Source organism: Microtus pennsylvanicus, chromosome X, assembly GCF_037038515.1.
Source record: "Microtus pennsylvanicus isolate mMicPen1 chromosome X, mMicPen1.hap1, whole genome shotgun sequence".
Taxonomy (NCBI): Eukaryota; Metazoa; Chordata; class Mammalia; order Rodentia; family Cricetidae; genus Microtus; species Microtus pennsylvanicus.
Window position 1 is genome coordinate 87,500,840 of NC_134601.1, and position 13,438 is coordinate 87,514,277.

The following is a 13,438-nucleotide window of genomic DNA, read 5'->3' on the forward strand; positions in this document are numbered from 1 at the left end:
TCTAGAGTCTTTGATGGAGTTGAAAAATGGATAGTTATAGTTTTCCTTAGTTATGATAAAAGAAAAAATAGATATAAATATTGTAACTGTAATTCTTGCTTGATAACTGTTTTGCTATATGTAATTTTACTATGTTAAAATGAAAGCCTTCTTTTTTGTTTAAACAGAAAAAGGGGAAATGATGTGGAAGTGATTTCTTTCTGATCTGTTGCTTTCATTGGTTAATTAATAAAGAAACTGCCTAGGCACATTTGATAGGCCAACCCCTAGGTGGGTGGAGTAAACAGAACAGAATGCTGGGAGAAAGAAAGCTGAGTGAAGAGTCACCATGGTTCTCCCACTCCAGACAGACGCAGGTTAAGATCTTTCCTGGTAAGCGCACCTCATGGTGCTACATAGATTATTAAAAATGGGTTAAGAGGCTAAAACTAATGGGCCAGGCAATGTTTAAAAGAATACAGTTTCCGTGTAATTATTTCGGGTAAAGCTAGCCGTGCGGGCGGCCGGGTGCCGGGAAAGTAGCCCGCCGCTCATACTACAACAGAGATATATCTAGAGAGAGTAGGCAGAGTCAGAGAGATGTCGCGTAGCTGTTGAAGAAGACAGACGCTGAAACTTTACTAGTAAGCCCCAGCCTTGTCTTGATACACAGAATAATAGAAATGGGTTAATTTAAGATGTAAGAGTCAACTAGGAATATGCTAGAGTCATTGACCAAGCGGTGCTGGAATTAGTATAGTTTCTATGTGTTTATTTCCATCTGGACGGCTGGGAAACAAACAAGTAGTCTCCTCCTACATTGGGGTTTTGCCTAGGCCTATCCAATAGCTTCTAAGCCATTTTTTGAAAAAGTTATACTTCTGCCATTGAATTGGTTTTACACTTTTGTCAAAAATTAGTTGGGTATACTTTTTAACTTTTATTGATTCTTTGTGGATCACACCATGCATTTCGATAACTCTTATCTCCTGTTCCCTCACATCTGACCTCTGCCCTTGCAACCTCCCTCCCCATATCAAAACTCAATTCAAAAGAAATACCAAAAGCCAAACAAAAACAAAAAAGGAGAATATCTCATGGAAGCTGTAGTGTGGCCAATTGAGTCACACAGTTCAGCCTTTAGTTCATTCATCTTAACTTGCAAATATTCATTGCCACAAGTCATTGGTCTGACTCGAGCCTCTGGTTTCTGCTACACCACCAATAATGGACTCTCACTCCTGTTCCACTTGGATATCCTGTTGTTGTCCAGTGTCATGGAGACCCTGCTGTTTTGGATCTGTAGGTTTGTCTCCTTCACCTGTTCCAACAGTTCATAGATGAGGTGGATGTTGTGGTGGGTCAACCCATAGCCCTGGTTCTGGGCCTGGGTGGTAGCTGGGTTGGTCATCCCGCCAGCTCTCCTGCATCCTCACTATCCAGACAATACTCCAGCACTGCCTCGGCTAGTTCACCCAATGCAGCCTACATCAAGGAGCGGGGCCAATTCTGTTTTCAGATCCTTGGGTCTTTCTCATCCACATTCACACCACCAGAGCCTGTTCTACTGTTTTGTCCAGGAAAGGTGCCAGGCCCTCTCTCCCAATTGCTGTAGGAGTATACAAGGGGTGTTCAACTCGCCTGCCTTCACCTGCACCTCTGCCAACAGGGTCAGCTCTAGTGTGCCGCCCAGGCAAGGGGCAGGGTCTGCATTTCTGTGTGCTGGAGCTGGTAAGGGGCTGGACTAGTTCTCTCCCTCCAGTGACCCCAGGACCAGCTCTCTTACTTGCTATAGGTAGCAAGTGGCAGAAAGGGGAGGGCATCTTTCTCTTACCCATGCCACCATATGGCAGACAAGAGGGTTGGGGTCAGCTCTGTTGCTCTCACACCCTCAGAGCTGGCTCTAGGTGCTGCCCAGCTGTAGTGTGCTATCCAGGTGAGGGATATGCTTGTGCTGAGGGATGGGACATATTTTCCAAGTGTGAGGGTGAGCTCTCTCCTGAGGGGCAGGGCCATCTTTCTTGCCACAGTAACCAGCAAGGGGCTGGGTCGGCTATCCCAGTGTGAGGCATGGCTGGTTCAGCACAGCATGGTTTCAATGACCTCCTGTGCTAACACAGGCCATGGAAATCACCACAGACAACAGCTGCAGCAGGACCATGTACTCAGACATGGCCCTTGGCACCAGCTCGGGCCCAGACATAACTACAGCTCCAGTGTCAGCACGGGCCATTATGACCCAGGATGGAGCATGACTGAGCATGACCCTTGTTTACCACCATGATTTCCGGCGGTTGACCAGACACAACAGAGCCATCAGTGGTAACAGGAGCCACAGACATCCTCCCAGACTCTGGTCACTGCAGGGCCGTGGAACCAGACATGGCCTTGTCTGCATGGAAGGATCTGTGGGAAAAGTTCAAATCATATTTGGTTTCAAAATGCCAGTACAGACAAAATTAAGGGGTGACTACTGCCAAGGCTGATACTGTCATTTCTTAGTCACCTATATAGAGATGAAAACTAACTAGCACTGTTCGACCATTTCTACGTAAACTTACTTAATGCTTCTCACATCCTCAAGAGGTGTAGCTCAGGCAAGTCTTCATCATGCCATGCTATCTAGGAGGGAACATGTCAAGGAAGATTAGATATCTTATCTAAGATCACAAAACTAGAAACTGGGTTGGTGAGTTAGACTTCAAACCTGAAAACATGTCTGCCTTCTGAACCTAAGTATACATCCAGTTAGTAAGGCAAGAAGAAAGAAGGTACCGCGATGCACCAAAAGAAAACGGGAAGTAAGTCAGCAAATAAATTACTTCTGGAATTGGTTCCCTTTGAGACTAGTGTCCCGTGACTATTGCAGACACGGAAACTGCTCCCAATAGTCTCGGTTATAGGAAAAGAACAGGGTACAAACACCTCATGTCCTTCCAGTTTACACATAAGGATTCTTGGTTTGTGTCCTGAGCATGATAAGAATCTGGCCTGAGTTACTACTTCCCACTCACTCCTGCCATAGGCAGATATGGTGGCAGTGGGTGGCAAACCAAGTCAGATATCAAGGGTTCCCAAGAAGGAGCAGTTATTTCTCTTGTATTCAGGAACTAGCCACAAACTGAGAATCTGTCATCTTTGGTGACACCTGTTGTAGAATTTCTCGGGTGGAGGCTGGACATGGTGGCACATGTCTGTCATTCCATCACTAGAGGGGCTGACAGGAGGATCTCAGGTTTGAGCTCAGCCTGGCTACCTAATGAATTTCAGGTTCCCCTGGGATACACAATGAGATCATGTCTTAAAAAGAAAGAAATAACCCGGCTTCTGCCAAGGACCATGTCTGGATCTGTGGTCCTCCTGCAGCCTGGATTTGTGCAGAAGTCCAAGGCCCCTGTTACCACCGAAGGTCACGTGGAAGCCCAGGGTTGGGGCTGAAACCTGTGGCCTTGTCAGGGTCCATGAGTGTGCTGTGGCCAGAACCATCCTGATCTCAGTAGCTGGTGCTCCTATCTGGAGCCAGGAGGTCATCCAGGCCCAAGCTGCTGCCAAGGGCCACGTCTGTGTCCATGGTCCTGCTCCAGCTGGCGTCTGTGTTGATGTCTGTGGTCTATGTCACTTCAGGGGACCGTAGGAACCATGCTTGATGATATCAGGGCCATCTTGAGTCAGCTCTGCCCTTCACAGGCCCCGGGAAAGCTGACCCTGTTCCTGCTGGGCACTGTAGCAAGAGAGGTGGCCCCGGCCGTCATCAGAGCGCTGCCCCCACCCAGCACTCGGAAGATGTGGCCTCAACCCTCACCTTAAAGAACTGACCCTGATGGCATGGGCTTAGGGGAGCTGGCGCCACCCTCTTACCCGAGGCAGGCAGGCAGCCCCAGTGGCCCGGACTGAGCAGCTCAGCTACCACCCAGGCCCACAGCCAGGCCTTGGGTTGGCCCACCCGAACATCTACCCCCTCTAGGACCTGCTGGAACTTGTGGATGGTCTGATCCTGTGGAAAGATTCCCAGAGGATCTCCATGACTTGGGAGGGGTCTCGGTGAGGATCCTCTTGGTGAGGATCCAGTGAGGATGGTGTACCAGAAACCAGAGACCTTGAACCAGACCAACGACTCTTTGTAATGAACATTTGCGAGTAAAGCTGATTGGATAAAATGGTATGCTGTGTGATACACTGCTCCCAATGCCGCCAGGACAAATGAAGAGGTGTTAGAGAGGTGGGAAAGATGGAGGAGCAAAGAGGTTTTCTGTTTGTTTGTTTAGTTTGTTTTTACTTGCTTTTTCATTTGCTTCTTTTATTTAGATTTTTAAAATTTTTCTTTTGGTGGGAGGCACTACCAGGATTGGGGGGAGGATATGGGGGCAATGGGAGAATTGGATTAGGGGAAGCAGAATTAGGACGCATGATGTAACATTCCCAAAGAATCAATAAAGAAATTATGTTAAATTTAAAAAAAAGAAAGAAGGAACTAGCAGTCTTCTTTACAACCACACTGCAGAGCCTTTTTTGTTGACCCGTGTCCTCTTCCGCAGTTAGCGCCCTGCTGGCGTGCCTCTCTCCCAGCCAGCCTCTCCTTCACCTGCAACAGTGTCCAACCCTCAGACTCTGGCCGCAGTTAGTGTGTTGATAGCCCCAGATCCCCTTGCCTAGCAAGCACCTATTTCCTCCTCTAACCAGGTAGTCCTGTCGCCCTTAAAAGTCAGGAATTCCCTCTTCATCCCAGGCCAGCATGTAGCCTGTCCTAACTAAGTGCCTTTCAGCCTGCCTTTCACCTACCCGTCCAACCCCTAGCCTACTTAGGCTTGCTCCTCTCCTCGCTCACTCAGCCCTTATTTACTGAATTTGTCTTCTTTTTTTTTTGTCTTCATTTTTTTATGCCCCTGTTTTAACAGCCAAGCTCTTTTCCTAAGCCCATTCTCAACCTGGTCTCCCTTTCTGCTAGGCATATACCCCCTTACACCCCTTCCATTACCAGGCCCCATTCCTCGGCCCTTGTGTGGTAACCAAACTAAAGCTCTGCAACACAGTTTTCACTCGTCCCGGCCTGTGTTCCAGGGACAGGTAGGCCCTGTAGCAGGTTTTCAGTAGCTCAGAACTGCTTTCTATGCCTTTCGGCCTCACTAATCACATCTCCCCAGCTACGTTGAAAACAGCTTCCCACTGCCAGGACTTGCTCTTCTCTCCTAGGAAAACACGGAGATCTGCCTTCCTGCAGTTATATTTATTAGCAGGCATTTGGTCAGTGTTTAGGGTCCAGGCAAAAGCATCCCACTTAAGATAGTCACAGATATCCAAGGACATAGAATTACTACTTGCCCAAGCTGCTGAGATAGATAGAAGAATAAGCATGCCCTGGTTTTTTACCTCACTTAAAAGATTCCTAACCCTTGATGCTCACTTTCACCTCACTTTACTGGTGATTTTAGTTCAGGACACTTAGTGATTGTGTCTTATTCTCAAGGACAGCAGAAGAGACAATTAACCGCAACCCAGAGAGAGACCCGCAACACCCACGACCAGAACAGCTGATACCAGCATATCCCAGAACTGAAAATTTAGAGGCTTGGGCCTCCTCTTTGTTTTTACCGCCTAGAGCGATAAATGTAAACTTCATACCTAGACCTGTCAAAATTGCGGTGTCTGGTGAATGTGCTAATCAGAGCAGGAGCCGTTAGCTTCCCCTGACAGTTTACATAGGTTGCCTGGTTGCCCGGTGTCTTCTATACATGTTGGGAAAAAAGAAGCAGCACATTGATTGTAAACAATCCATGCCCTATTCATAATTTTACTGAAAATATACCTTTTAGCTCTTTCTAACTGCCTAAAAATGTAGCGTACCCCGCTACCCTTCCCCTCTAGCATTCCCTGATGATTTAATTTCTTTAACTGTTTTTCTCTATTGAGGAGTTCACCAGATGTGCACTAGCCACTCCCACCTCAGAGCATGCTCTCTCTCTCTCTCTGTCTCTCTCTCTCTCTCTCTCTCTCTCTCTCTCTGTGTGTGTGTGTGTGTGTGTGTGTGAAAACTCTTACCTGATTTCTATAAGGCAAAAGAATTCCAGCCATGGAAACAGCTAGGGCTGGGGAATTGCTGGCTATAAGGCCATATATGACTGGGAAAGTTTGTAATGGGTAGAACAAAGAGAATAAGGATGAATAAGGAAAAAGAAGGAGAATAAGAATAAATAAACATGGATAGAAACATGGATACATTTCTTAACCCTCAGACTTTAGCCCCCTTCATTTATTGTACAGTCCTTTTTTAAAATCTTGAGAGAGAGCCCTAGAAGCTGGACCTTTAGGGTTCCCGTTAGTTAAACAAATGCAGCATAAACACATTTTTACATAGCTAAAGTAATATTCTACAAAAAGACCCTTTTTGGTAACCAGGTAACCTTCCTCAGTTTGAACTAGCATCTCTAGCTTGCACCACTTCAACCACAGAGGAACTTGATCCTAGCCAGAATCTTTTCATCCGCTAGGGACTCTTAAGCTGTACGTGTTAGAGAGTTTTATGTCAACTTGACACAAGCTATTGTCCTGAGAGGAAGGACCTTGACTGAGAAAATGCCTTCAAAAGATGTGGCTGTATCTATTAGAACAGGGCCTGCAGAATCAACAGAGCAGGGCCCAGAGAGGATCACAGAGACAGAAGCCACAATCGCGGATCCTATAGGGGTCTGAGTTAGACCCTCTGCATGTACCTTGTGGTCGTGTAGCTTGGTGTTCTTGTGGGGCTCCTAAGAGTGAAAATAGGGGCTATCTCGGACTCTTTGCCTGCACTCGGGACCCTTTTCCCTCTTCTGTGTTGCCTCATCCAGCCCTGATATGAGAGTTTGTGCCTAGTCTTATTGTAATTTGTAATGCCATGTTCCGTTGATATCCCTGGGAGACCTCCTCTTTTTTAAAGGGAAAATAAAAAGGGAGTGTATTTGGGGAGAGGAAGGGGTGGTCGGATGGGGGAAACTACAGTCAGGATATAGTGTATGAGAGAAGAATAAAATAATCGGGCTGTAGGCAAGTCTGTAGAACATTTTCGTAATTAGTGATTGATGGTGGAAGGCCCAGCCCATTGTGAGTGGCGCCATCCCTAGGCTAGTGGTCCTGGGTTCTTAAGAAAGCAGGCTGAGCAAGTCAGAGGGAACAAGTCAGGATGCAGCTCCCCTCCATGGCCTCTGCATCTGCTCCTGCCTCCAGGTTCCTGGCCTGTTTGATTTGAGGTCCTGCCTTGGCTTCTCTCAAACCCTTTGCTCCCAAGTTGTTTGGTTGTGGTGTTTGAGCACAGCTCTCCTTATCCTAAGACACCATCTGCTCCTGCCTTCAAGTTCCTATCCGAGTTCCCTTTCCTACCTTGTGCCTTCTCTGTACCAATAGGCAGGCCATTCACCTGTTGGGCCCTTTCTGCAGACCTTTTCTTTTTTAACAGTTGGGGTCAGCTTCCCTGTCCTTGGGCTCCTAATTAAACTAGGCATCCTTCCGTTGTCCAGCCTTTCACTAAGCCAGCCCTCTCTCCCCACCCTATGATCCCTTTCCCAGCCAAGGCCTCCCCTCCTTCCCCTGCCCAGAGCTATGTCCCTCTCTCCCATATCCAGCTGGGTCCCTTTCCCTCGCCTATCATTTCTTACCAATGACCTTCGCCTTTGTTTTGCTACTCCTATACCCTAGCTCTTCTGCCCACCTGAGCCTGCTTCCTTATATACACTCCAGACGAAGACAGGCTCTTTTCTCCCTCCATAACCTTTCACAGGATAGTGGCTTCTCCAGTCTGTGTCCCTTGCTAAACAAACTAGGACTCCTTCTTAACCCAGGCCTAATTCTCCAACCTGGACCCCAGATGCCTTTATCCCCTTCTTGGGCTCTCTTCCTCTCCTCAACACTGTTTTCCCCAAGTTGTGTCCCTGGATCAGCCCGAACCAACCTTTCAAGCTGTATGGTGCCTGTCAGAATCCTTTATCTAGTACCCCTCCCTTCCGAGCTGATTGGTTACTTAGCCAACGCCTCTTTCCCTAGGAAGGCTTCATCTCATTCCGGAACCCCTTCCTCAGAAAGTGTCCTGTCCCTAGCAGGTGCCCCTAGCCTAACCGGATCATTTCCCATCAAAAACCATGGGCTGGGGCTCACTTGTCATCTGCTACACCCATCCAACCTGGCCTCTTCAGTGACTTGGTCAATTTCCAGCCCTCTCCTCTGCCCACAGCTGGGAAGCTCAGTTTCTAGACTTATTATCCAAACAGTCCCACCCTTTCTAGGACCCCTTCCCTAGAATATGGTTTAGTTTCCAGTCAGCTTCCCTTCCCAAACCTGGCCCCTGTCCCATCTTTTTCTTTCCCCGTATAACTCACCCCAACTGACTCACCTCTCCTACCAAGAATCCTCCACCAGCCAGTGTCTGTGTCTGTGACCTGTAGCCAGGCCTCCTTGCCCATCACGGTGTGCTGCCTCCAGTCAGTCGGCCTCTGTCCATCAATATGCCGCTGTTTTAGCCAAACAGACCCCCCCCCCCGCTCCTGCTCTACAAGCCCACCCCACAAGGCACCCTTTTTGTTTCTATAGCCCTTCAGTAGCCCTCACTCACATCCTTAGGCAGGCCCCTTCCCTAGAGCCTGTCCTTGTGGTCTAGTCTACTCAAGCATCTTTAAAACAAAACAAAACGAAACAAACACACTCGAAAAACCTCTTGATGGCCTGCTTCTTCTTATCTTGCCCACCTATTCAGCTTCAACTGCAGCCTCTGAAGGCTTTCCCTAGGCTGTCTCTGTGCTCAGCCTTCACCCTCCTGCCCAGCCAGGCCTTCCTCTGTAGATAACATCTCCTTTCAAGCACATTTTTTTTGCTTTCCCTCCAAAGCTTGGCCCCTCTTCCTCCCTAACTCCCAAACCCAGTGTCCCTGTCCTTTAATGGGCTCTTTTCCCATAATGTACCCAATACTGTGGTTTTTTTTTCAGACACTGACTAGCTGAAACTTCTTGCTTCCATAGCTAGAGCTGTCTGTCAGGATTTCCCCATTTGGATTTTGGAAACATCCAGAAGTAGACTAACTCCTACAACATAGCCTGGCCTGGCTGAGGGCTCTTTATCAAGCAGCAGAGACTACTAAATGAAGCCCTTTCTTGTTTCACCGAGTGAAACATCAGTCTAGGGCATCCTTAGAGTAAATTCCTCCCAAATTCCAGCCTGGGAAACACTGCTGCCACCAAGGCTGCAGGTGTATTACCCAAAGCCTCATCTGTCCCCTCCCACCCCCAACCGGTTCCTATTCTTAGGAGTCCTTTACTGAAGGCCATCTGGGTTACAAACTTCAGACACAAGAAATGCATAGCAAGTATTTCAAATGCTGTTTTTATCTTTTAACACATTGCACAACTGGTTTTAAACATTTTTGAACCGACATGTATTATTTGGGAACATTTGGAAGGGACGAAGGTTTTTCAAAATGAATTGAAGTAACTTCACTGAAATCTAGGACCTTATGAATAACCTTAGAAATTACACAAATCATTCCGTGCCGCTCTTCTTTTGGCATATTCAGGATATCAACTCATCCTTAACAAACACAGAGCTGGATTGTTCACTGTTTTCTTTTACATAAAGCTCATCAACTACCGTAGAACTTCCAAAAGTTGCTTTAATTTTTTTTCCTCTTAAGGAAAGTCACTAAATTCAGATCTTCCACATCTTTGAGGTAACCCTTACTTGTTCTACTGGCTCATTTAAACTGAATTTCTGTATCTAACAGTTACGCTTAGCATTTAAATTTGAAAACATATTTTTTAAAAGCTCAGAAAACATTGAGCAACTAAAATCCATTTGCAGCTTTACAAGTTTGAATGAAAAACAAAACAATCAAATTACTACTGGAAGACTTGCTCGTGACCCTGGCATTGGAACATCGGTTAAAAGCAAACCAAACGGCCAGCTGTGGCTTTTTTTTTTCTGGAAAAAACAATGAAAAACACTCATAAACCACTTCAGCCACACAAACTCCTCTTATCAAGTGATTTGATAGATACATAAGGAAAAGTCCCACAAACTGAACCTTTCTGCTAAACTCATTCACGCCCGGGTAAACAATAAGCAAAGTCCAACATTTCCATTTTCAGCTTACCATTAATTGAAGCCTGAAGGAGACAAAAGTACCTCAGGGCCAAATGAAGTTAGACTCAATGAAACCTAAGTCTCTTGGTTGTCCCGAGGAGGTATTCTTCCGTCCGTAAGCCTGTCCCCCAAAGAAGACACACATAACAGTCGGAAAACAAAACAACCAAAATGAGGCAGGATTGGAAGGGACGAATTTCAATATTTAAGTAAATCTTGGAAGAAAATAAACCAGCCAAGGAAAATGCAAGTGTTCCTACTGAGAAATGCCATAGCTGTTCCAGCTTTCCCAGGATCTGCAGGTGTCAAGCATGGCAGAAACATGGCGCGTAGAGCCGAGGTCCGTGGCTGCTGGAAACTTTTAGAACAGGCGCGGCGCCATGGCAGCGGCGGAGGTGCCCGCGGCCTCGATGGGCTTCACTGAGTTGTAGTGCTCCCCGAACTCACAGGCGTAGTGCAGATAGACCAGTGTGATCGGCTTCCGGGTGTACTCCTCCCCGATCACAATGGTGGGCGAGTTGGCCTGTATCACCTCGATGGGGGTCTGCAGGACATGCGACATGGCTCTCAATTCCAGCTGGCCACCCCACAATGACCTGTGCACGATGTCATCGCAGTACCTCAGGAAGTCCTCACGGGTGTAGAAGTTGCCGGCCTCGGGTTCGGTGAAGAAAGGTAAGAAGTCATCAATGTGTTTCTTCATATAGTAGGCCGTGCGGTAGCGCAGGCTCTCCACAGTCACCGAGAACACCAGCTGGTCTTGGATGGCACGGTACATGCAATGGCCGTCGGCAGGGATGGGCTTCATCTCCAGACTTCTAGCCGCCAAAATGGCAGCGACCTTTTCTTCCTCCTCGCGGCGGTAGGCGGCCTGCTCTTCGCTCTGGGCCACTGGGATCCTCTGCGGGCGTTGTCTCTGCAGGTTAGCTCTTCGCTCACGCCTTTTCTGGGCCTTCGATGGGCGTGGGGGCACATTTTCAAGGTTCATCTTTTTGAGGTTGGCTGCAATCGACTCCACGCTGGTGTCAGGCTCTTCTTGAAATCTCTCCAGTTCCTGACGGTGCCTCTGCTCCATCTCGGCCCTGAGACGGGCAGTATCAGCAAACACCTGCTTTCTTCTGTTCCTGTCATTTTTCGGGACAGAACTTTCGAGGGCCTGGATGTGAGCTTGCAGCTCTCTTTTTTCGCGATAATGGCGGCGGATCACCCGTTGGAATTCGGTCTCGGGGTCATCCATTATCGCAGTGGAAGGCGAGAATTGTAGTTGGAAGGAAACTGGAACAGTTCAAATCACCAGACCGCCTCACAGAACCGCCGTCCGAGGGACCAGACCGCCTCACAGAACCGCTGCCCTAGGGACCAGACCGCCTCACAGAACCGCTGCCCAAGGAAGCTGTGGCACTCTGCCTCCTTCTGAGGCTGTTCCCAGCATCCTAGTAACGGCCCTCCGTGCTATTGGCTGCTGCCTCAGGGCCACGCCCCCAGACACGCCTGGGCTTTGTGACTGGCTGTTGAGGGCCCTTAAGTCTGTTCTCAGTAGACCCTGTAGCACCTCACGCCTCTGGTTTTTTAAACCGAGTTTAAAAGCCGCTCCTAGGAGCCTGCCTTTACACAATGTGTGCGATAATTGGGCTTGTAGAATTTTTAGTCACTCTTACTGCCTACTTCTTTTCCAAGTTTGGACAGAACACAGGCACAGGCCATGCTTGATAACCACACGATAAATATTATCAGTTAAATACGTTCTGACCTGAACTTGGCATTTCTCTTTGTGTCCAGGAGGCAGTGCGGCGTTCTCTGGTTTTTCAGGTCTCTTGACCTGAACCTCTTAATCTTCGTGTATCAGAACAAAGACACTTCCTTGCATTTCTGGGAACACAGAGTCTTTTTAATTTTTGTTTCAAACCCGATGAGTCCCATCTCAGGGCAAGACGACAGGAACTTCCCTCTTCAGAGGCACGCACTACAAGTAAGTGGATCTCTTGGCTTCTGCTAACAGAAATCATCCAAACACCCCTTCTTCTGGGTCCCTGTCTCCCTACAAGAGCTCTCTAGAATAAATCTCCAGGAAGCATCATGAGCCAGTGTTCATCAGGTTACTTCTTCCTGGTTGCTTTCAAAATGTTTGTTTCAAAAGATTGCTGCAAAAGGTCTGTGAGGAAAAAAACCCACAAACCTTTTTCAAATATGCTTTTATTGTATGATAATCAGTATTTTTGTCTTTACAGTTCCCAACCTGCCGTTTAGATGCTACCCCATTCTTCACTTGAGAACCAGGTTTGTTAAAGCAAGCATGTAACCCTAGCCCTTGTGAGGTGGAGGCGGGAGAACTAAACCTTCCAAGATCATCCAGGGAGACGTATAAAGTTCCAGGCCAGCCTGGAGTATGTTGAGACCCTGTCTCAGAAAATTCCAAACCAACCACCCAGAACAGACACTTCCACAGAGGTATGTTCTCCACCAAACACACAGGCTTTTGTGTGAACGTAAGTCCTCATGTCTCTGGACAAAACGCCCAGGAATGAAATTGCTTGTGCTGTATTCTCAGTTCACATTCTTTTTAAAGAGACTGTTTTCCAGAAAGACTGTAGCTGATTCGTTTACATGAGAGGTGAATGAGGCATCCAGTTTCTTTGTCTTCTTACCAGCATTTTGGTATTGTCACCTTTAAAAATCGTACACCGATGTTAGTGTCGTGATAATCTCACTATGGCCTTAATGGGCTCACATCTAATGACTGTTTCTGGTACTGCAGATTGAAACCCTTATACATGTAGATGATATGTCTTTCAGATGTTAGGAAAGAGCCGTACCTTCATGGTCATCTTTTACATTTTTTAGTTGTTGCTGCTGCTGCTGCTGCTGCTGCTGCTGCTGCTGCTGGTGGTGGTAGTGGTGGTTGTGGGGTGTCTGTGTGTGTGTGTGTGTGTGTTAACCACAAAATCACCACAAAGGGCAATGTCGTGAAACTTTATTGTTTTTAGGAGTTTTACAGTTAAGGTCTTATATTAAATATTTATCCTGTTTTGAATTGCTGATTTTTTTGGAATAAGATGATGGATAAATTCCTTTGCTTCACATGCCGATATTCAGTGCCCCCAGCATTTGCTCAGTGTCACGTCTTTCCTATTCTGTGTACTTTGGGTACCCTTGTGGGGTTTCAGTTGGGCTCTATGTCTGGAGGTTTACTCCAGACCTTTATAAGAATAACAAAACTATAAAGTCATTTAACAGAATGTGAAAAGTATTTGTAAAGTATATGTGTGTTGAAGAATTAGTATCTGGTGAAGACTACAGGTCTAGCTGAGTGATAAGATACTTTGTTAAAAATCCACAAGGCCTTGGACTTGGTCCTCAACAT

The 13,438-nt window shown here is 47.1% G+C and overlaps 1 protein-coding gene across 1 annotated transcript; it reads right to left on the bottom strand.

Moving 5' to 3' along the window:
• Window positions 1–10,438: 10,438 nt before the first annotated feature.
• Otud6a (OTU deubiquitinase 6A) lies at window positions 10,439–11,314 on the bottom strand. Its single transcript, XM_075958766.1, has one exon. It carries the CDS (start codon window positions 11,312–11,314, stop codon window positions 10,439–10,441), a length of 876 nt encoding a protein of 291 aa, XP_075814881.1.
• Window positions 11,315–13,438: the final 2,124 nt, after the last annotated feature.